Source organism: Terrapene carolina, unplaced genomic scaffold (genome assembly GCF_002925995.2).
Source record: "Terrapene carolina triunguis isolate 2854851 unplaced genomic scaffold, T_m_triunguis-2.0 Scaffold113, whole genome shotgun sequence".
NCBI classification, from domain to species: domain Eukaryota; kingdom Metazoa; phylum Chordata; order Testudines; family Emydidae; genus Terrapene; species Terrapene triunguis.
Genome location: NW_020664464.1, coordinates 19,964,092 through 19,987,816, shown reverse-complemented (window position 1 = coordinate 19,987,816; position 23,725 = coordinate 19,964,092). Strand labels below are relative to the sequence as shown.

Sequence of the window (23,725 nt, the reverse complement as noted above, 5' to 3'; positions counted from 1 at the left end):
GGCTCCTAGAGCATAGAATAGAATTTTTATTCAGGTATTAACATCTTCCATAAAGCAAAATAAATAGTTTATTTAGGCCAGGCCTACACTAGAAACAGGCTGGCCACTACAAACCTGATACAGCTTATCCAGCCAAAGTAATGTTTTTGCCAGTACAGCTTGTACAAGTGCTCTGAGCAAAATAAGCTAAACTGGCAAAAGTACTTTTATGCTGGTACAACTGTGTCTATATGAGGACTCTTGTTGGCATAAAAATCAAATCCCTAACTGACCTTACTACAATGGCAAAAATGTCTAGTGTTGACCTGTCCTTAGTAACATTAGTGGAGATAAGTAATTTTTCATTAGCTCTGAATTGCACTGAGCTTTGCTACATTCAATGTAATTTATAATTTAAAAAAAATTTCAAGACAAAATTATTTTCATTCAGGATAAATGAAAACAGAATCCTGATATTATCCTGGACATCAGTGGGGGATCCTCTTTATGAGAAACTGAAGCATTTTCATTAAGGAGCACGGAAAGTGCACTTATATACTTATCACACTCATATGCATGGGTTTATTTTCCCAATAAAAAGACCATCACTACAAGACTACAAAACTAGCTATATTATTATTGTCACTTGACTTACAAAGACAGCCTTTGATACATGGCACAGGTGAGGACTTCTTCCTCAACAACTAGATCTGTCTCACTGATGAAGGATTTATCTATACTGCAATCAAAGGTGTGATTGCAGCTCAGATTCCCAGGGATCTAGGAAGTAGGCCTGCCTGGGCTAGGGTTAGGGTTGAAGGAGGTTAGTTTCCCTGCCACAGGGTTAATGTTCTAGGAGATAGGTGTCCCGAGGCTAAGGTCAAGCTTCTAGGAGGTAGGTGTCCACAAGTCAGGATTAAGGTTCTAGGAGGTAGGCTTCCCCAGGATAGGGTTAGGGTTCTGGTTCTGAATGGTAAGCCTCTCTCAGCTAAGGCTAGGGTTGTAGAAGGTAGGCCTCCATGAGTTAAGATTAGGGGCTCTAGACGGTAGGACTCCCTGTCATAGGCGTAGCACTGTAAGATGTGGTTCTTTCACAGACAAAGGTTACGTTTCTAGGACCTAGGCCTTCTTGGTCTAGGGTTATGATAGAAAGAAAAAGGTTTCCCTGAGCCTGGGCTAGGGTTGCATGAGGTTGGCCAGCCCAGGCTTGGGCTAGGGCTGCAGGAGGTCGGCCGGCCCGGGATTGGGCTAGGGCTGCAGGAGGTCGGCCGGCCCGGGCTTGGGTTAGGTTTCTAGCACTAAGCACTCTGCAGGGTAGGTTTAGGTTTAGAAGAAGTAGACATTGCTAGGATAGGGATAGGGTTTGAGGCGGTGGGACTTCCCAGGTAAGGGTTAGCTTTCCAGGAGGTAGGTCTCCCCGGGTTATGATTATGGTTCCAGGGGGTTAGCCTTATTTGGCTAGGCTTAGGGTTCTAGTACTAAGGCCTCCCAGGATTAGGGTTGCAGGAGGTAAGCCTGCCCCAGGCTAGGGTTAGGGTTCTAAGAAGCAGGCTGCCCCAGGCTAGGGTTAGGGATCTAGCACTAAGTGCTCGGCAAGATAGGTTTATTTTCCAGGAAGTAGGTGTCACCAGGTTAGGAGTAGGGGTGTGGAGGGCGTGCCTCCCCAGGCAAGGGTTGTGGGAGGTAGGCTTCCCTGGACTAAGGGAAGTTTCTATGAGTTAGGTCTCCCACAGCTAGGATTAGGGTTGTAGGAGGTAATCTAGCTAGCATGGCTAAAAACAACAGTAAGCTGCCTGTCATACCCTAAAATACAGTTGTTTATAAAAATATACTCTCAGCATTTAAGTTGACAATGAAAAGAGCTTTTTCCTTACCTTATCCTTAACATCCAAAGGGCATTTACTCTCACAGAGAAATTTCAGAGTTTGTACATGACCATGTCGAGAAGCCCAGTAGACTGCATTAGATCCAGCCTGTTCAAAATATTTGATTATAAAAGTAATGAACAAAAATATACACTTCAGGATATTCACTAGGCTATAACTTTGTGCGTGCTGTGCGCGCACACACTGACGTATGTGCTGAACAACAGTAGACTCATCCACAGCCAAAATAAACCAACGAAACAATAAAACCAAGAAAATCTCCACAAGTTTTTCAGAAGAGCCAGGATTAGAGCTTTCATCAAACCCTTGACGTTTTGGTACTTCATGTCTGTTGAACAAGAGTTAATATCAAATTATCTTAACATTCCCGTATTCTCTTAAAAGATAGTTTGCCAAGCTACTGGGGGTGGAAGGAAGAACCACCAAACAACACTTCATGGAGATAAATACTTTCCCAAATGTTTTAAGTCAATACATAGTGATTTAACAAGTTAGTGGCTCAGGCAACTTACATTATTACAGCCAAAGCCACCACACTTTTTTAAACAAGTATAAATGTTTTTCACAAAGAATCTCCATTATAGCCTTTGCGTTTTAATAGAAATGACAGCTCAAGTAATTAAACAGTACATTTATCATTCTGTAGCTGTTTGTTAAAAACACTCTGGCTAATTTGGTGTAAGAGAAATATTAAACTAATTCGATGAAGACAGTTTCTAAAGTATAAACAACCTTTTAAGATTAATAACTTGAAATAATTTAGTACATTAGCTGAAATAAAACCCACTATTATGATAGAAAACTCATTAGTAGCAACTAAAGTTGTTAACAAAAGGAGAAAAATTATTTTTGTCTTTGTCTTTTTGCTATAGCAGAAACTAGATAACTGTATTCGCTAATAGTTTCTTTCTTTATTTCCATAAAAGATCTGTCATGACCTGCTTGTCTCCTGCTAAAATGTACTGGACTAAAGAGCACTTAAATAATTAATTACGACAAAATAGAATCCTGACCTTATCCTGAATATCAATACGGGATCCTCGCTTTATGAGTAACTGAAGCATCTGAATGTTTCCACAGCCAGCAGCAATTAGCAGTGGAGGTGTTCCATGCTGAAAACAAAGAATAAAAAATGGAACAATATTGTCTTTGGAGAGATTTGGATGTGGAGGGGAAGAGTGCTGAAATAGCAATTTGGACTTACAAATTTACAAAGGAACTACTGATTTTCCATATTATTGAGAGAAAGTCACATTTAAATAAATGGTCTACAGGGAATAATCTACAAACATGGGCCAGCGTTTTCAAATTAGGGTGCCTGAAATTAGGCTCTACATCTATATTTATGACCTAAATAAACACAACCTCATTTTCAAATGAGTTGAGCACCTGAAGTTCTCTTCTATTTAGGCTCCTAAATAAGGTTTTAGAAGTCTGAATATAAGCAATGGGCACATTATTTTAGAGATACATGCCATCTTCCTTCCTGCCTTATCTGGCAATTTCATGTGACTGCACCACGAAAACAGACCACAGAGATCTTCAAGATTTTTTTGGTAATGACATCATGTAAAAATCATCCCATCTCAGAAAACAGCTGAACAATACACATCATCTAACACTACCTATTAGGGCTGTCGGTTAATTGCAGTTAGCTCACACCATTAACTAAAAATAATAATAATTAAAAATCACAATTAATTTCAGTTTTAATCGCATTATTAAACAGTAGAATACCAATTGAAATTTATTAAATATTTTTGGATGTTTTTCTACATTTTCAAATATATTGATTTAAATTACAACACAGAATACAAAGTGTATACTGCTCACTTTATATTATTATTTTTATTACAAATATTTGCACTGTAAAAACAAACAAAAAATAGTATTTTTCAATTCACCTAAAGCAAGTACTGTAGTGCAATCTCTATCAGGAAAGTGTAACTTACAAATGTAGATTTTTTTTTTTTTTGGTTACATAACTGCACTCAAAACCAAAACAATGCAAAACTTTAGAGCCTACAAGTCTACTCAGTCCTACTTCTTGTTCAGCCAGTCGCCAAGACCAACAAGTTTGTTTACATTTACAGGAGACAGTGCTGCCCACTTCTTAATTACAATGTCACCAGAAAGTGAGAACAGGCGTTCACATGGCACTTTTGTAGCTGGCATTGCAAGGTATTTACATGCTAGATATGTTAAACATTCGTATGCCCCTTCATGCTTCAGCCCCCATTCCAGAGGACATGCTTCCATGCTGATGACGCTCGTCAAAAAAATAATGCATTAATTAAATTTGTGACTGAACTCCTCAGGGTAGAATTGTATGTCTCTGGCTCTGTTTTACCCACATTCTGCCATATATTTCATGTTATAGTAGTCTCAGATGATGACTCAGCACATGTTCATTTTAAGAACAATTTTGCTGCAGATTTGACAAAATGCAAAGAAGGTACCAATGTGAGATTTCTAAAGATAGCTACAACATTCGACCCAAGGTTTAAGAATCTGAAGTGCCTTCCAAAATCTGAGAGGGATGAGGTGTGGACTCACTACTTTGGAATGTTATCGAGCAGAACCCGTCATCAGCATGGACGCATGTCCTCGGGAACAGTGGTTGAAGCATGATGGGACATATGAATCTTTAGCACATCTGGCATGTAAGTATCTTGCGACAAGTGTACTTGTAGGCTCTAAAGTTTTACATTGTTTTATTTTTGAATGCAGTTATTTTTAGTACATAATTCTACATTTGTAAGTTCAACTTTCATGATAAATTGATTGCACTACAGTACTTGTATTAGGTGAATTGAAAAATACTATTTCTTTTGTTTTTTACAATGCAAATATTTGTAATAAAAATAAATATAAAGCGAGCACTGTACACTTTGTATTCTGCGATATAATTGAAATCAATACATTTGAAAATGTAGAAAATATCCAAAATATTTAAATAAATGGTATTCTATTATTGTTTAACATTGCAATTAATCACAATTAATTTTAATCGCTTGACAACCCTACTTCCTATATCATATTTTCTGTTTCCTCTTTCTGTAGCCTGGGCTATTACCTTTAAAAAAAAAAAAAAAAAAAAAAGAAGTCTTACAAACCCAATTTTTGCAAGTGAATTATCCAAACATGCTCAATTTTTAAAAGGCTGTTCAAAGAGGAAGAACTGATGCCCTGAATCTGGGATTCAAAGGGAACATTTTAAATGCAGGTATCTTCACCTGCATTAAGAAATAGTCCCTAGCAAAAGCAAAGGTTGGTTCCAAGAATAACACGTTTTAGGAGAGCAACTGCTCCAAGCTGTGCATTGGAAACATGAATGTGAGTAAATATATTACATCATCATTGTATGGCTGTTAAAAATACAGTTACAAAAGTTTTCTTGTGTAATTTATTCGGATATGCACTAAACCATCCTTAATCTTGCTCCCAATCCTGCAATCCTTTACCGTAGTCTTAAATAAATAAAGTTATCAATTTGATAGTTGGATTTCACCCCCCAACAAATCCTCTTGCATGCTCCTAACTAATATTCACTCTCTTTCCCTTCAAACACATCCCCTTCACACCAACACATACATTAAAGCCACTGGTATCCAGGCTGTCTCCTTTCCTGCCCACACCACACCAAGGATACATGATACATGTCCCGTCCCACCCCACCCCACCCCCTCTATGAAATCACTGAAATGTAGGACTGGAAGGGACCTCAATAGGTCATCTAGTCCAGTCCCCTGGCATTGAGGCAAGACTATGTATTGCCTGACATCCCTGACAGACGTTTGTCTAACCTGTTCTTAAAAACCTCCAATGATGGAGACTCCAGAACCTCTCCCTAGGTACTTGGTTCCAGTGCTTAACTACCCTGACAGTTACAAAGTTTTTCCTAATGTCCAACTTAAACCTCCCTTGCTGCAATTTAAGCCCACTACTTCTTGTCCTGTCCTCAGTGATTAAGGAGAACAATTTATCATCCTCCTCTTTATAACAACCTTTTATGTACTTTAAGACATATGTTTCCCCCCCCCCCCCCCCAGTCTTCTCTTCTCCAACTAAACAAACCTAATTTTTTCCATCTTTTCTCATAGGTCATGTTTTCTAGATATTTAATAGTTTTTGTTGCTCTTCTTTGGACTTTTTCCAATTTGTCCACTTCTTTCCCGAAGCGTGGTGCCCAAAACTGGACACAGTACCCCAGCTGAAGCCTTATTAGTGCTCAATAGAGTAGGATAATTACTTCTTGTGTCTTTCTGGCAACACTCCTATAATACATCCCAGAAAGATGTTCACTTTTTTTGCAACAGTATTACATTGTTGACTCATATTTAATGTGATCCACTATAGCCTCCAGTTCCTTTTCTGCAGCACTGCTTCTAAGGCATTCATTTCACATTTTGTATTTGTATTCCTCCCAAGTATAATAGTTTGCATTTGTCCTCATAGAATTTCATCTTATTTAATTCAGACCATTTCACCAGTTTGTCAAGATCATTTTGAATTCTAATCATATCCTCCCAAAGCACTTGCAACTCCTTCCAGTTTGCAAACTTTGTAAGTGTACTCTCCATGCCATTATCCAAATCATTTATGATTATATTTACTGTTTCCCCCATATGCACAAAGCTTTCTACCCCGTAAAAGAAGGATATTAGGTTGGTTTGTCGTGGCTTGTTCCTGACAAATCCCTGCTGTTACTTACCAGCTTATTATCTTCTAGGTGCTTACAAACTGACTGATTACTTGCTCCATTATCTTTCTGGATATTGAAGTTAAGCTGACTGGTCAGTTAATTCCCTAGGTGGTTGTCCTTATTCCTCTTTTCATAGATGGGCAAATACAGTACCTTTTTTCAGTCCTCTGGTATTTGTCCTGTCCTCTACAAATTCTTAAAAGATAATCATTAATGGCTCAGATTGCTCTTCAGTCAGTTCCTTAAGTATTCTAGGATGTATTTCATCAGGCCCGGCTGACTTTAAGATATCTAACTTGTCTAAGTAATTCTGAACTTGTTCTTTTCCTATTTTAGCCTCAGATCTTATCGTATTTACACTGATGTTTGCTATGTTAGTCATCCGATCATTGCTAACTTTTTTGGTGAAAAGACCACTTTGGCCTTTGCTATGTTTTCTGTTATTGTCTTTCCCTCCTCACTGAGTAATCAGCCTGTCCTTGGTCTTTCTCTTGCTTCTCATGTATTTGTAAAATGCTTTCTTGTTACCCTTTATGTCCCTAGCTAGTTTAATCTCATTTTGTGCCTTGGCCTTTCTAATTTTGTCCTTACATGCGTGTGTTTTTTTTATATTCATCCCTTGTAATTTGATCTAGTTCTCACTTTTTGTAGGACACTTTTTTTCCAATTTCAGATCATTGAAGATCTCCTGGTTAAGCCAGTGTGGACTCTTATTATATTTCCTCTCTTTCCAATGCATAGCTACAGCAAGTACTGCAAACACACACATACCCATTGAAAAAGGTACAGAAGGAGCTTTTCTCCCACCCTGTAGCCCATTGCACTCACAAAGGGCAGGCTCCTGCTGATGTCCTGCACACAAGTTCATGCACACCTGCATGTTCTCCTGTGATGTTGGTATGGAAAGGGGAAGGTTTTGACTGGAAAATGAATTAAACAACACTCCTTTCCCTGAATCCACCCCCACCCCACCAATTTCCATCATGATTTAAAATATTTGTGGTTATAGTTAATTGCAAGTTTTAGGGATTTTTCTTTTTATTACCAAAACTTAATTTTTGTGCTGATTTTCAAGCAACAGTACTCCTTTACATTTCAGAGGCCTAGAAAAAAATATTACGGCTTCCATATCCAGACAGTTTGAGAGGAATGAACAACGAACTCCTAACATAACTTTTCCTAGGACAGCTTACAAGCCATTTGACTGTTAGTCTTATTTCAAATATTACATTTCTATTTTATAGCCACATCTGTTTGTTCTTGTATAGAGTGATATCTGGCCCCCCCTACTTGTCGCAGCATAGACCTATCACCATACCTTGTTGGGTTGATTGACATCATAATTAGTCAGAGATCCCAGGAGATGCTGTAGTCCAGGAACATTGTCATCATTGATGGCATGAATGATGGCTTTCATCACAAATGAATCCTCCTCATCCTCATAGTTAACAAGGAAATAGAAAAAAAAACATCATTTGCTTTCAAAATAATAATAGTAAAAAAAAATAAAAAATCCCCCAGTACCTGTCAGGATAAGCAAAGAAATTTAAATTTTCAAAGCACTGTACAGCCATTTAGCTGCAAGACTGGAAAAAGTATTCACAAGAGTCACTCGGCTAAAATGTAGGAACACTGCTTGGAAAATTTACCCTAATAAGATGTGCATTTTTTCCACATCTGTACACATTATTTACTGCATGAGATTCCAGAGAAGTCTTTCTCCCACATTGTTTCCTTACTGGAATTTTCCATGTATCATCTAAATGGAGAGTTGTATAAAGTAAAGCTGAAGATGCAAGTTATGATAGGAACTTGTTAAAAAAATGCATCTAAAACAACAATATAAGATGCAGGTACAAACCTTGTACTTCCCAGGGATGATCTGTGTTCTCCATGAGAAAGTCAGCAAAAATTCACAGAAAAGAAAATCATGTAGCCTGATTTTTGAATCACTCTAATCTTCCTTATCCTGAGTTTATTAATGTTTTAAACACTAGCACTTGCCTGCTAAAGAGTTGGTGTGACATATCTTCAATGGTGACTCAGTGTTAAAAAGTACAGCAATAGGAGCAAGAGTAGTATGGGTGTTAGAACAAATAGCACAAAAGCAGAACAATAAGAAAAGGACAGTGGAAGTGAGAACGACTTGCACTGGAGGGATAACAGGAGGATAAAATGGGTAACAAAGAAGTCTCTGCAGAATTTTTGATTTTTAAGACTATTAATGCCCAGAAAAAAGTATGTTTACTTCGTTCTAATGCACTAATGTTTAAGCTTTGCTGATCACAGGATATTTCCTAAAGACTGCATTAAAACCTGAAGAGCAAGCTAAAAAGAGAAAGCTTACGGATTTACAAGCTTCTAACTATAGCTCCCAAGGGCTTAAACCTAAAAGGCATACACCTGCATAAACTGAAAGGAAGTTTGTTTGGCCTAGGGTCTAATGTACTCTCTGGGCCCATCCTGCAAGGTCAATAGGAGAGGAGGGTGCTCAACATCTCTCAAGGTATGTAAACATTGAAATTGGGAGATGTGATTGCAGCTTGTGCAGACATACCAGAGCTAGCTTTGATCTACCTAGCTAGTTCAAGTACCAATAGCACTATAACTACAGCAACAGGGGTGGTGGCCTGGGCTAGCTTCCTGAGTAGAACCCTGGGTACATACTCAAGTAGCTAGCCCATGCCCCCACAGCTACACTGCTATTGTCATCCAAGCTACCTTTGATCTAACTAGATCAAAGCTAGTTCAGGTATGTCTACACATGCTGCAATCACATCTCCTGATTTCAATGTAGACATTTTGGGACCAGCTCTGTTTAATATCTTCATCAACAACTTAGATATTGACATAGAAAGTATGCTTATTAAGTTTGCAGATGATACCAAACTGGGAGGGATTGCAACTGCTTTGGAGGACAGGGTCATAATTCAAAATGATCTGGACAAATTGGAGAAATGGTCTGAGGTAAACAGGATGAAGTTTAATAAAGACAAATGCAAAGTGCTCCACTTAGGAAGGAACAATCAGTTTCACACATACAGAATGGGAAGAGACTGTCTAGGAAGGAGTATGGCAGAAAGGGATCTAGGGGTTATAGTCGACCACAAGCTAAATATGAGTCAACAGAGTGATGCTGTGGCAAAAAAAGCAAACGTGATTCTGGGATGCATTAACAGGTGTGTTGTGAGCAAGACACAAGAAGTCATTCTTCCGCTCTACTCTGCGCTGGTTAGGCCTCAGCTGGAGTATTGTGTCCAGTTCTGGGCACCGCATTTTAAGAAAGATGTGGAGAAATTGGAGAGGGTCCAGAGAAGAGCAACAAGAATGATTAAAGGTCTAGCGAACATGACCTATGAAGGAAGGCTGAAAGAATTGGGTTTGTTTAGTTTGGAAAAGACAAGACTGAGAGGGGACATGATAGCAGTTTTCAGGTATCTAAAAGGGTGTCATAAGGAGGTGGGAGAAAACTTGTTCATCTTAGACCCTAAGGATAGAACAAGAAGCAATGGGCTTAAACTGCAGCAAGGGAGGTTTAGGTTGGACATTAGGAAAAAGTTCCTAACTGTCAGGGTGGTTAAACATTGGAATAAACTGCCTAAGGAGATTGTGGCATCTCCATCTCTGGAGATATTTAAGAGTAGGTTAGATAAATGTCTATCAGGGATGGTCTAGACAGTATTTGGTCCTGCCATGAGGGAAGGGGACTGGACTCGATGACCTCTCGAGGTCCCTTCCAGTCCTAGAGTATATGAGAGTCTATATCCAGACTTACACTTGCAGATTAAGTATCAGAGAGGTAGCCGTGTTAGTCTGGATCTGTAAAAAGCAACAGAGAGTCCTGTGGCACCTTTAAGACTAACAGATGTATTGGAGCATAAGCTTTTGTGGGTGAATGACCACTTTGTCGGATGCAGATTGACCTTTAGGTCTTTAAAAATCCCTCTTACATTCAGAAAGAGTATAACAAATTAATTAAAAATGCCCTCCTGTCTGCATTTCACTTGACATTGCTGTCAACTATAGAACTTGTGTGCAACTAGAAGTTTGCCCTTTCTGAATCATCCTGTTCTTCTTGACTAATTCAGAAGGTCAAGCAGACCAGTCCAGGGGAGAAAGGGAGGAACAGTTGCTATGGTAATAAATCAGGATGTTGGAAACAGCGCATTAGAGAATCACAAGCATGTTTGTTTGCATTTCTATAGCACCTGTCATCTTGAACTTTTTCCACAAGTTATACAGACACACTGCTGATATGCAGCTGCTAGCTACATCTGAAGTTGGAATGCAGGAATCAGGTAGCACAACTAAACACGACAGTAAACAGGAAGGGTAATTTTGTGAAAGGACTCTGGGGCAAGCCTATCCTCACCTCTATGCCATTCCAGAGTACTCAGAATTGCCCTCCAGTGGCTTCAGTCATAGCCAGATGATAGACATGACACACAGCAAACACAAGGTGTCATTCAAAAAAAGGTATTGACAGAGTAGAACTCAACACATCTATCTCGGATGAATGAAGGGGCATATTTCTACTGGTTGCTTTTGCTATCTTACTGTGCAGTTACACACTGCCTAGCCCCATTATGCTAACTCCAATTGGAGCCTCTTGGCCCTATCACTAATTAATAATGCACAAACAGGTGCACAGAAGTTTTCCCCCCCCCCCTCAACCCCGTCAACGAACAGCTGTGGTATGACTTGAAGCTCTAGAGCAGGGGTGGGCAAACTACGGCCCACAGGCCACATCTGGCCCTACAGACGATTTAATCCGGCCCTTGAGCTCCCACTGGGGAGCAGGGTCTGGGGCTTGCCCCGTTCCCGCACTCCAGCCGGGAGTGGGGTTGGGGCTCGCTCCGCACTCCGTTTAGGGCCGTCAGGAGGGGTCCGCGCACGGCCCCCGCAGCTCCCGTTGGCTGGGAATCACGGCCAATGGGAGCTGCGCCCGCGGACAGGGCAGCGCGCAGAACTGCCTGGCCACGCCTCCACATAGGAGCCGGAAGGGGGACATGCCGCTGCTTCCAGGAGCTGCTTGAGGTAAGTGCCACCCAGACCCTGCACTGCTGAGCCCCTCCCGTGCTCCAATCCCCTGCCCCTGCCCCAGCCCGGAGCCCCCTCCCGCCCTCCTGCACCCTCCTGCATCCCCAACCCCTCATCCCCAGCCCCACCCCAGAGCCTAAACCACCAGCCGGAACCCTCACCCCCCCCACACCCCAACCCCTGCCCCAGCCCTGACCCCCCTCCTGCCCTCTGAACCCCTTGGTCCCACCCCAGAGCCTGCACCTCCAGCTGGAACCCTCACCCCCTCCTGCACCCCAACCCCAATTTCATGAGCATTCATGGCCCGCCATACAATTTCCATACCCAGATGTGGCCCTCGGGTCAAAAAGTTTGCTCCAGAATGTGTGTGTCATACATTTTTCCATTCTATCTGTCATAACACAAAGGGCATTCCATAACTGTGTTAATACAAGGGACAATTCCTTCTTACACCTTGAAAACTAAGGAACCCTACAGACTTCTGTGGTTTCCTGACTGAGACATACAGATCTCCTAAATCTAAGGCATGCTAAGCAATTGTGCCTTTACTGTGGTGAGCCCTCGGTTGCACAACTCCTTAACATCCATCTCAAGTCAGCTTGCCCCCGCTTTTACATCTGACTGCTTTACTTATTCAAATTTGGCTACTGGTTGCTCATAATTATTTCCTTTCCCTCACATGTTTTCCTGAAACGTTTACATTGTAGCAGCACCTACATTTTTATTCATTTTAAATATTCTAAGCTTTTTTGCTAAAAAATTATGGTTTATATCATACAGTACCCTGAGCAACTCAGATGTATTGATCATTTGTAGGTTATTTTATCATTACTATGGTGTGAAAGTTTCTCATGAATCAAACTACAATAACATGATAAATAAATTTGAACCACAAGTTATTGGACTCAATGCAGAAGTTAGTGAATATAATTCTACAGTCTGTTACGCAGGAGGTCAGAATAAATGATCATAATGGAGCCTTCTGGCCTAAAACTTCCTGATTCTATTCTTGCCACATCGGAAAAAATATCCATTTTAAAATATTTCAGTATTCATGTTGTTATATGTCAAAGTATTTAAAGCATTAAACCAATAAAAATATATGCTTACCAGAGTATCATCGCTCCTAGCAACACTCATGTTACTTCTGGATAGGAAGGATCTTGATAATCTTTGGCACAACGAAATTAAGCGTACTGATTGCTTTTTAAAAATAAGAAAAGAAAAGCTATTTTTACTTAAAATATCAAATAGAACATTTGTGATAGGAAGATACTTCTTTTAAAACAAACTTTATCACCACAGAAAAGGAAATTTGTGGTTTTAAACACATTCAAGTGGAAAGAATTTTTGATAAATCAGGGTTTTCACTGTTTATGCTGTTTACTCATTGGGTTTCATCTGTACTGGTAAAAAAAGAGACTTGTTTGTTTCAGTAGAACACCAATGGGTAGCAAACATTGGATTTAAATTTTTCTATGCAAACAAAAAAAAATTACTTGTACTAAATTCCCCTTGCTCAGGCCATATATTTCATGAAAATACTTCTATGAATGGGGTTTCTCATTTTAAAATGTACACACACACACACACTTTAATTTGGACCTAAATTATCTGACAATGCTCCTTTAAATGTTACATTATACAAAAGGATGAAGATGTCTACACACTGCTTCTTCTTGGACACCAGAGAAGACTGACATTTCTCTTTACAAACACAGTTGATCCCACCTAAACCAGACACTGAATCTTGGCGAACAGATTTCTGAGGGCAGATATTTAGTATTTTTTTCTATTGCTTAAGCCAGAGAGAAAAATCCTATTTCTTGACCTCTATTCCAAAGAAGGAACTTCTCTTTTATAATTTATGCATCCCATTGCTGACTCTCGCTTAACTCTGGTATCATTGTACATAGATTTCTTATGCTACATCCCTTCCTTCCCTTGCTTCAGTGCAGATCTCGCAGTACGTGTGGTGAAGAAGTGAAGTTCTCTCCTTTGCTGATTTTACTCATTACACCTACCCATACTCTGCCAATTCCATGCCCAGTTTCGGTTTATGTGAGCCTAGCTTCTGAGTCTTTCAAGGTGTAGAGCCTTAGACTGTAATCTGTGGGGCAGGAACCAAATTTTTGCTCCCCCCCACACTTTTGACCAACTCCAGTTGTTTCCTTTTAATTGTTTTCAGACTAGTCTCCTTGCATATTTACACTGCCATGCACACCTATAACATCTGACATGACATTAGAGGCATACAAATAAATATAATAAAATATAAATGCTTTTCAAATTGTAAATATGCACTCTTGTTCTTTGACTGTCTTGATAATATATAAAAACAGTTTATATAAAATGAATACAGCTCAGTGCCCAACAATAATTTAAATATTCATACTCAGTTCAGTAATGAATAGAATTTGTCTTTAGCTTTTTACGCTACATCCCCACAACCACAGTAGCTGAGCGCCTACAAATGTACTCCAGTCAACACAAGAAGAAGTTTCTCCTTCCTCTTCCCCCATGCTGCAAAGACTTTGATTTGGTACTAAAATGTATTTTCTATTTTTAATGAAGCTTCAGATAGTAAACTTCATTTGAGCAAAAAAAAGCAATAAAATTAACAATATTTCACTTGTGTTTATCCTGAGAAGAGAATGCCATTACATTCATCACCAGCTTTATGAAGACTTGCTAAATAACTTACTTTCCATTTTCTTCGTGCTGCAAACTTTTTGAATTTCTCCATATTTACTGCAGATGCTTTTCTGCTAAGTGCTTGTTGGGTATCCTTAGGCTATGAGGAAAAGAGGCACAAAAGGATATTTTTAAATATCCCCCAATTATGCCACTGCTTTCACAAAATCATCTTCCTGCTGTACAATTTTAACTCCTACTAAACAATTATCTGTGGTTGCAAAGACAGTGAAGTCCACAGCACTGCAGTAAAGCATACAAAAAGGCACCATTCTAATATGCAAGACCTAGCAGAGTGTGCAGTCAGTATCTTTGCAGAAAGCAGCAGGCACTCCAGGAAGCCACACCTGTAGAAATTTCATGTGTTCCAAAGAGTTAGGGTCTCTATGCACATATACCATCCCTCTTTTTTCCTTAAGTTGTAGTTTAAAAAAAAAACCCAAACCCTAAGTTCCATCTCATTGTGTCCTAAACACAGTTTATGAATACAGTGCTGACTAGAGGCATAGACAAACAATTGTACCACCTTATTCATATCACAGAGGCATTAAATTGTCACCTCTAAACATAAATTAGAAGTATCAGTATAGTTAACTATTTTGCTGCTGACTGCCTTAGCAGAAACATCCAGCTAATGAGCTTAGTCAGAGTAGTTGACTGCTCTATTAATTTGAAAGATCTTTCCAGAGTAATAAGGTAGCAAGTTTCAAAAGAAAGTTAAATGTTTTGTAAACCTTTTAATTTTTTTTATCCTTATCCTAGGACTTCTCTCTGTCAGGCAGAGACCCCTCCCCCATCCTGGTGTACCAGCAAAGACCTGCTTTCTGTAAGGATTTCCTGGTTGATTATAAATGCAGCCCAGGTTTTGTTCTGCTTTCAGTATAATCAATTTGGTATCCAACATGTCCCATTTCATTTCACTAGTTTACAAGTCAAGTCCCAGCTACAACTGTGATGGGCTCCAGTGCTGCAAGCCACCTCTCAGGGCTTACCTATATGATGATTTAATGTGCGGCAAGCTGGTGTGTGAATCTACAGCCCTCTTGCTGGCAGCGCACTAAGTGGCAGTGTAGACCCTGCTGCCATGAACTAGAAGTTTCAGAGTGTGCTTTAGGTAAACCTGTTCTATAGAAGTTTTAGTGTGTGGCAGCAGGGTCCACTGGCCACTTAGTGCACAGCAGGCTGATGCGCTGTAGATTTACACTTGAGTTATGCACTCCATATAGACAAGCTCTCAGAACTAACACTGAGCACCAACCCTCAGATGAGTGCCTCCTTGTGTTAAGTGACCTGGCACTCTCTGTGATTAGGAAGGCCCCAAATGCTAGTGTACGATCTAGCTTAACATATGGAACTAGGGTGCTAGATTGTTATTTTTTTAAACAGGGGCAAATGGTGGCAGGAGGACGAGATATCTAGAAAATCAGGGTGTTCAGGCTATCAGACTAACTTCTTCTCTTGTGCCAGTAGCTGGAAAACTTGAACCAGAGTAACTACATTAATATAAAACTGCTTAAGTACAATTTAAACCAGTTTAAGTGTGTGTACTTTTAGAGTTCATACTAGTGTAACTAAACTTATTTAGTTACTCTACCTAAAACAGCATGAAATTATTCAGCAGTTTTTCACAAAAAAAAAATGCAGATTTGGGTTGACAAAACCATTTTGCAAATTCATATTGATTTTGGCTGTTTTGGTCAAAACTTTTTCAGAAATCTCAAACTGAAATGTTTCAGTTTTTTGGGTTATAGTCACAAAGACTTAACTGCCACTCGCAGAACTGTGGTGGTATTATACCCAATATCCCAGTGGTTGGAGCACTCACCGGCTTTTTGCGAGACTCAGGTTTGACTCCCCACTCTGAAGCAGGGATTTGAACCCAGGACTCCCTGAACTATAGGGTATTCTGGGGTGTCTGTCTCACAATCTCTCCTGTTGAAGCTGTTTCACATTAAATAAATAATTAAATATTTCTTTGGGGCGTGGGGAGAGAAAGACTCTATAGTCTGGTAGTTAGGGCACTCAGCTGGGGAGACACCCACATTCCAGTCCCTGCTCCAATGAATACTTAATAATTTATACAAAGTAGAATATCTTTTAATAGGAGACACTGAGACACACCCGTCCCCCCAACAGTTAATACTTTAGTGATTAGGGCACTCACCTGGGATGGGTGAGACCTGAATTCAAGTCCCTGCACCAGAGTGGGGATTCAAACCCGCATCTTCCACATCCTAGGTATAAAGGAGGCAACACCACTACCTTGCGTTTGTGAACGTCCCTTTGTGAATCTAACCCTTTATTGACAAAATTCCTTTTCTTTATTAAATTAAAGGGGTCAAATGCCCAAAATGTTTAGTTTCAGGTTGAACAAAACGTTTTGTTCAATCCCAAGCTATTTTGTTTTGAAACGGCCAGGGACTTGAAAAAATGGTTATTTGCACAGCTCTAACTCTAGTGCAAAAAATCCATACTAAACCAACTGTTGAGTGTAGTTATACTCTGAAGAGACTTTGTAAGAATGTCTCAGAGAGGTTCCATGATTCTGGTTCAATGATTTCCAGATGAAACCCGCTATATATAGTTAACACGCAGAGATTTCCCCGCTCCCCTAACTACCAGCCTTGCAAACTCAACCAAGTACCTTGAGAGCCAAGCTGCATCTTGTACATCATCATGACCCACAATAAAAGTTCTGGGCAAGCCAGAATATGTTCTTAGTGACATTTCCATCACTCCACTGCTTTTACTGACTTTGCATAGGTATAAACCGACTGGAACTTAAAGCATTATTCTATTGATTGTGCATAAGGAGGAACAGAATCCAGCTCACTTCCAATTAGGAGTGCTGGCTCTGCAGGGCTAACAGCAGTATGCACTTATTTTGTCCCTCTTTATTTAGCTCACAAAAGGAAGCAGACAGGACGGAACTTATGCAGGGAACAGATCTAGTGAACAAAGTGCAATTTTTACTCATCCTTCAGAGCACAACTGCATTTTAATAAGACCTAACAGATTATTATACAGCAGTGTGCTGGATGAGGCTCCCAGGAGCTCCTTGTTGAAATTATGTTACCATTAAATGGAAGTGAATGTTGGGATGATTGATGGAGTTAGGTCCTCTCTGGATACTGCTAAATCAAGTCTTCCAGAGATGACAAGTGGCAGGGGAAGGAACAATTTTATTTTAATTTTTCAAAACCATACTCTTAGAAATGGGCCAGATTGCACCAAGTGGCCTGTATTATCAAAAAAGGCCAGAGGCCCTATTCTCCCACTTGTGACCTAGCTATCCCTCTCCCCTGTGGAAAAGATGACACCATATCTTAGAAAACCCGACTCAAGCCAAAATATTAATTGGGCAAGAAGTGGATCAGTCCCGCAGTTCCCTTCTTAGCCCAATTAGGGAGTGAGGAAGAGACATGGCTCTCCTTAGCTCAGTCATCATTTAGCCACACTTAAATAGGGATTTGAAAAGATGGTTAGGAACAGGGGGAAACTGGATTTGATTCAGAAAACGTATCTTTGTTGGTACACTTTTTCCTGAACATTTGTCTCTCCCTGACCAAGCACAAGTGTCGTCTGAATAATGGGCTACAGTACTTGCCGATCACTACCATGTACAGAACATAACTTAATTAACTCTATAGCCAATATGCAGTAGCCTTCAATTTAGCTTTGCAAACAGCAATATTTATTAAGTGGGAACACCACTTTATGCTTTTTAGTTTTCATGAAGTAGTTGAATAAGCACAAGTATACATACTACAGATTGATAAACAAAAGAGAATATAAAGTGAATTCCTTATACACTAACCTTGATCCAGGGATGCTGCAAGCTATCTAGAATTGTCATTCTCTTCCTTTAAATGGGAGGAAAAAAATACTCCTTTTACTTTGTTGACTCTAGCAGATCATATTTAATTAACAAGCACAAACACAGAATACAAATGGAACCATGATATGTAATTCAGGATGCCACAGAACTAACACAGGAAGAGAAGTAACTCACTTTGGATCCTTAACTAGAAGTCTTCTTATAAAATCTTTAGCTAGGGCACTGGTATTACTGAAGAATTCTTCCTCAAAGTCATAATTCACAGCGGATACGTTTGCTAATGTTTCTTGTTTTGTTTCTCCAAGAAATGGTGATGCACCACTTAGGCTGTTAAAAGTAAGATTGGACACAGTACATATTATATGCTACATGCCATTTCATCCCTGCAAGAGCTGACAAGGAAGTGCAAAAAAAAGAGGCTTTCTGCTTTTAGAGTTCAGACATATCTTAAAGATGACCTGATCTTACAAAGACGAAAGCTGTGATTTAACTTCAGAGAATTAAGATTAAAGTCACTTTGGAACACTGCCTAATGATCTAAACAAGGCTTCCATTCCACTATCTCAGCATTGACTCTTAGCTATTATTTTAACAATTATGCTATAGCTTTTTTGATTACTCAACTTCAATTAGGTGAAAATCATGTATAATCAATGCAGTTTAGTTAAGTGGCCATATGCTATGTCTATGTCTTATTGACATCAAAAATACACCACACAATTGAAAGCCAAAAGGACAGAATCAGAATATAATGTTAGAATAAAAAAATAAAATGTTCCCCAAAGAATGATTTATGGATTTTGATACTTACAGAATGTAAGTTATTACACCAATGCTCCTGGAGAGAGAGAAAGGGAAAGATTCAGAACAGTAATATAATATATAATAATGACAGCTACCATCTCAGAATGGTTCATTAACTTACCACATATCTGCCTCAAGACCAAGGGGTTCATAGTTTACTATTTCAGGAGCTAAGAGAGAATGAATAGTATGTGAAGTATATAAGCAAACAAAGAAGCAAAGAGCAGTTTTATTTAATTCTGACACCTTATAAACACTGATTTATAACCTGCAATGTCATTATAACAGAAAATCTTTTACAACCAAGTTACTGCTGAGGAATATGGTATACTTTACAAAATCTCAAAATGTCATTTATTGCACACAAATTCTGTAAATCATAGCTAAGTTGAGACATGCCACATGCATGGTTTCATAGGCTTAAGGAAAAGAAAAAACAATATATTAAGGCATAACCTGTACTCACCAACAAACTCTGGTGTTCCAAAGATATTTTTAAACTCATTTCCAAAGTCAATTTTGTGTGCTAAGCCAAAGTCAATAATCTTAATGCGGGGCTTTGGTACATTTCTATCCAGCAGCATTATGTTTTCAGGCTTTCAAAACAAAAACCAACAAACAAAGATTTCATAATTTGCACAGGCTACAAGGAAAGGCACTTAACTATGTGTTTCAGTCTCTTGCCCTTGCCTTAAAAATACACGTTCCCTAGAGAAGCCACATTAGGATTTTAACATGGATTAGCATGTTTTAGCTAAAGTGAAATCCTGGCTCCATTGAAGTCAATGGCACAGGCTCATTGATTTCTGTGGTGACAGGATTTTACCTTTAGTGCAGACACTGCAGTTGTAGGTTCAACAAGTGTTAGCTAGTTGAGGTAAACCCTAGGTTCTCCTCTACCTGGGACGACGAACATGTTAAAACTACTACTTCCTTTGATATACTAGGATTTTAACATGTGTTAGCTAGCACATGTTAAAAATTCACCTTTGTTTCCATAGTGTAGACATGGCCATTATCTTCAGGAGGACTTCAGCACCTCTTTAAATACCTTCCTTGAATTGAGATGCCTTCCTGATTTGGGGCCTATATACCTCCACAACCCAAAATCAAGAAGAAATATCAAAATGCTCAACACATGAAAATATTGATGGGTATGATAAGAGAAAACTAGTAAAATAATATTAAAAAGAATTCAAAATATTAATGGAGTTCACATATGCAAAAATACATAGACATTTCTCACATAATATTACTTTTTTCTTTTCACTGAGAAATTGATCTGAAACGGTCTTTTCACTTTTTGGAAATTGCTACCTGCTTCACAACCATCCTTCACAGTAAATAATTTTGTTGTCTTGTTTCGGTTTAAAGAAGTGCAGATCTTTTGAGTGAAGGCATTAGATGCATGGAATGGAAACACAGCCAGAAGAATTTTCCAGTTCAGAATGTTGCATCAAAATTAGAGTAGGGTAAAATTAGTCGGAAAGTTTTTTTTTTTTTTTTTTTTTTAGCAAAAATGCAAATTTGACATAAAAATGTTTTGCAAATGGGTGTCAGTTTTGCCCAATTGTTCATGTAGAAAAAACACTATTTTGGGGGGAAAAAAGTCAAAGCATTTTGTGTCAACTTTTTTTTATTTGAAATGACCTTTTATTTTGAAATTTCCTTAAATTTTATTTTAAAATAGTAAAAAATTGCTTGAAATTTAAATGAGATGTTTTCTTTGACCTCAAATGATTTGTTGTTCTGATTTTTCAGAATTGCCAGGGAACTGAAAAATTGATTATTTGCACAGCTCTAATCAAGACCACATCCACACTACATACAATTCCTAACCTGACATAGGTTTCAAGATCATTCATACCATAGTTTTGTTGGTAACTGCCAGTCTGTGTAAATGGGGGAAAAGCATTTTTTGCTTTTTAAATAAAAGACGACTGGAAACAATTACTTCTCAGCTCCGTTCTCCCTTATCTGTATAGGCTGGCAATCACATTTTCAAGATGTGATCTGTGTTACAACTGGAGATTTTTTTGGGGTAGCGTAATCGGGACTTTAAGGGGGTTGCTTATAGTACCCCAAATTTTTTTCTGCCCAACATACCTTGAGATCAAAATGGGCAATTTGCAGAGTGTGAAGATAGTAAACACCATTGAGGATTTGTTTGAGAAATTCTGTGGCCTCCTCCTCAGTCAGAGATTCCTTTTCAGCTAAAAAATCAAAGAGCTCTCCACCTGCAACACTGAGAGAAGAGGTGCGGGGGTTATCGGCAAGAACATTTTAACTTATTGATTTTTGTAGCGTAACTGTTCTCACAGCCATTTTATAAAGCATCCAGCAGCTCTTAATGACATTCATATCAAAACAGAACATGACAATTTGCATAATTTAATACCTACAAAATCAGTAAGACTTCTTTCCCTACTCCTGAGAATACAGTGGATAGATTTTAACAAGAACTGTGCTGGTTTATATAGCTTAAATTAAAATACCCCATACATGTGTATGCATCTTCACAGAAGTTAAAATTCAATGTTAAGTTAAGCAAATATACTTGAACACAGATAACTGCTGGAATAGATAGAAAACTAAAGTATGTTTTAGCATACACTAGCAGCAAAATGCTAGGGAGAAGAATAGATGATTTTTAAGATTAGAAGGTATCAAGATCAGGGTTTATTCAATCTGCAGTTAGCAGCAGCCCCAACATGCTTTATTTGTGCTCAGAGCATTCCAAAACACATTCCAATCCTTGATTTAATCTAGTGCCCTAATCATTCATATTAAAACTGCACTCAAAACATGCCAAGCACTTTCTACAGAGGAAGACACAGTTCCTGTCCTCAAGGGCATACCTAAAACTCTCACTTCAGATGGTATGTGGGCAGAAAGAAGACAAAGGTCAGAAAGGATGTGTAGGAAACAGCAGCAAGATCTGGACACAGCTTGGAATTGAGGGAAGAGGGAAAGTAAGGAGTTGAAGATAATCCCTTTGTCATTTGAGGTAGGAGCCTGATCAACATGAATCGATGGTGATGTGCTCAGTGACTGAGAAGGGGGAGGCAAGATAAGGACTTGAATTCTGTTTTTTACCTACTAATGTATCTGAACACCATTTTAAAAGTTTTCAAATTCCTCTCACTTTGGGGATTAAAACTGAGACCATTGGTTTATTTGGTCACCTCTTGAATCTTAAAAATCATGTCGTTAACTAGAAGTATACTGGAACCCTCCAAAGTTCCTTTATTTTTCACTCCTTCACATAGTGATTTTCAACAGTCAAATTCAAAATTACAGCTATTAATTCTGTCCACTAGCGCTATCTTAAAATTTGATCATGATTTGAAGTTTTGATAATTAAAAATAGGATTAATATACAACAATCGCTTTATAATCAGTGTAAGTTTTTGAAAATACATTTGACTTGTTCTATTAAGTCTGTTTTTATGTGAGAACTTTCAGCATTGTAATGCAAATTTCATATAAAGTGTATTTTAATGAATTCTTACTGCTTACATCAAGATGGGTGGAAAAAAACGGGTTTTTTTAAGTGACATTTTCTTCCCAATAACAATTATAATAATAAAGAATAAAGGTAACTATAATAATTAAATACAAAAATTAGAGACTATGAGGGAAAGGTTTAACTCCTTTTGTTAGTACAGTAGTATAAAAATGAAATATCTACAAATTAAACACGGCTCACTAGCCGCCTGAGTACAATCCTACTCCAACCCCCTGGGTATAGTCAGGTGTCTAGCCTGAGCCGCTGCGTGCGGTGCTGCACCCATACTGCTATTTTTAGTGTGCTAGCTTATGCACAGCTAAGAAGTGCCCTCCCAGCTGTAGTGGAGATGTACCCATAGTCTTCTGTCATAAAATATGAGGGAAATATTCAGGAACACACTAACAACTTCCACCAATGTTTGCTTGCACTGGAGTACCACTTGGTCTCCTCTACAGTCTCATCTTACTCCCACTGACAACACAAGAAAAACAAGCCTCCTTTACAGTCACATACTTCCTACTTATTTCTACTGGTATTTTAATGATACCTATAGCTGCATAACTTACTACTATTCCTATAGATGGCTGTGAAACTGATCAATTTCACAGTTTCATTTAGGGCAACAGGTAACATAAGATGCCATCCGAAAGTGTACTTCTGTTCAAGATTCCAGATATGTATGGGCTTTATAACTAGAGCTGAGTGAAACTGAAAAAAAACTACAAAATTTCATGGCAAAATTTTTCGCCATTGTGCAATTTCACACCTCCAAAATTTAGACACTGAAATTTCAGGAAACTGGGTTTTCTTTAGGGGACTGCAGCATGTGAAAAAAACCATACTTACCAGAAATATTATTGTGAATTGTTAATTGCAGGAGGTAGCCACAGGGTGGTGGGCCTATCCTGGAGAGGTAGCATAGTTTAGTTCAGTGGTCCCCAACCTTTTTGTGGCCAGTAGCACATTCATGTTTTCAGAAGAGTGTGGCGGGCGCCAACAATTTTTCAAGGCTTCTTTTGTATTTGTACATTAAATAATATGAAAAACATCATATTTAATAGTACATAATATATGAATTCAGAGAGAAGAGAGAAGCCAGAGAGAAGCTGCGAGGACAAAGAACACCAACGCCCGCAGCCCCGGAGTACTCTGTCCCCAGCAGGCATGGGGCCCCAGCATCTCTCCCCTGCTGGGCACTAGGCGGGCCCCGCGCCTGCCGGGGACAGAGAACACCAGCGCCCGCAGCCTGCAGCCCCGGAGTTCTCTGT

At 39.0% G+C, this 23,725-nt stretch overlaps 1 protein-coding gene across 1 annotated transcript in view; it reads right to left on the bottom strand.

The window, feature by feature from the left end:
• DAPK1 (death associated protein kinase 1) overlaps positions 1–23,725 on the bottom strand; it is a 126,344-nt gene that overhangs the window by 38,273 nt on the left and 64,346 nt on the right. Inside the window, exons 4-14 of the mRNA XM_026652341.1 lie at positions 21,053–21,191; positions 19,413–19,542; positions 19,068–19,116; positions 18,954–18,980; positions 18,317–18,469; positions 18,122–18,167; positions 14,315–14,404; positions 12,721–12,813; positions 7,889–8,008; positions 2,879–2,977; positions 1,854–1,952 (exon numbers count right to left, since the gene is read on the bottom strand). Coding sequence (XP_026508126.1) covers positions 1,854–1,952; positions 2,879–2,977; positions 7,889–8,008; positions 12,721–12,813; positions 14,315–14,404; positions 18,122–18,167; positions 18,317–18,469; positions 18,954–18,980; positions 19,068–19,116; positions 19,413–19,542; positions 21,053–21,191 — 1,045 coding nt within the window. The remainder of the gene's footprint in view (positions 1–1,853; positions 1,953–2,878; positions 2,978–7,888; positions 8,009–12,720; positions 12,814–14,314; positions 14,405–18,121; positions 18,168–18,316; positions 18,470–18,953; positions 18,981–19,067; positions 19,117–19,412; positions 19,543–21,052; positions 21,192–23,725) is intronic.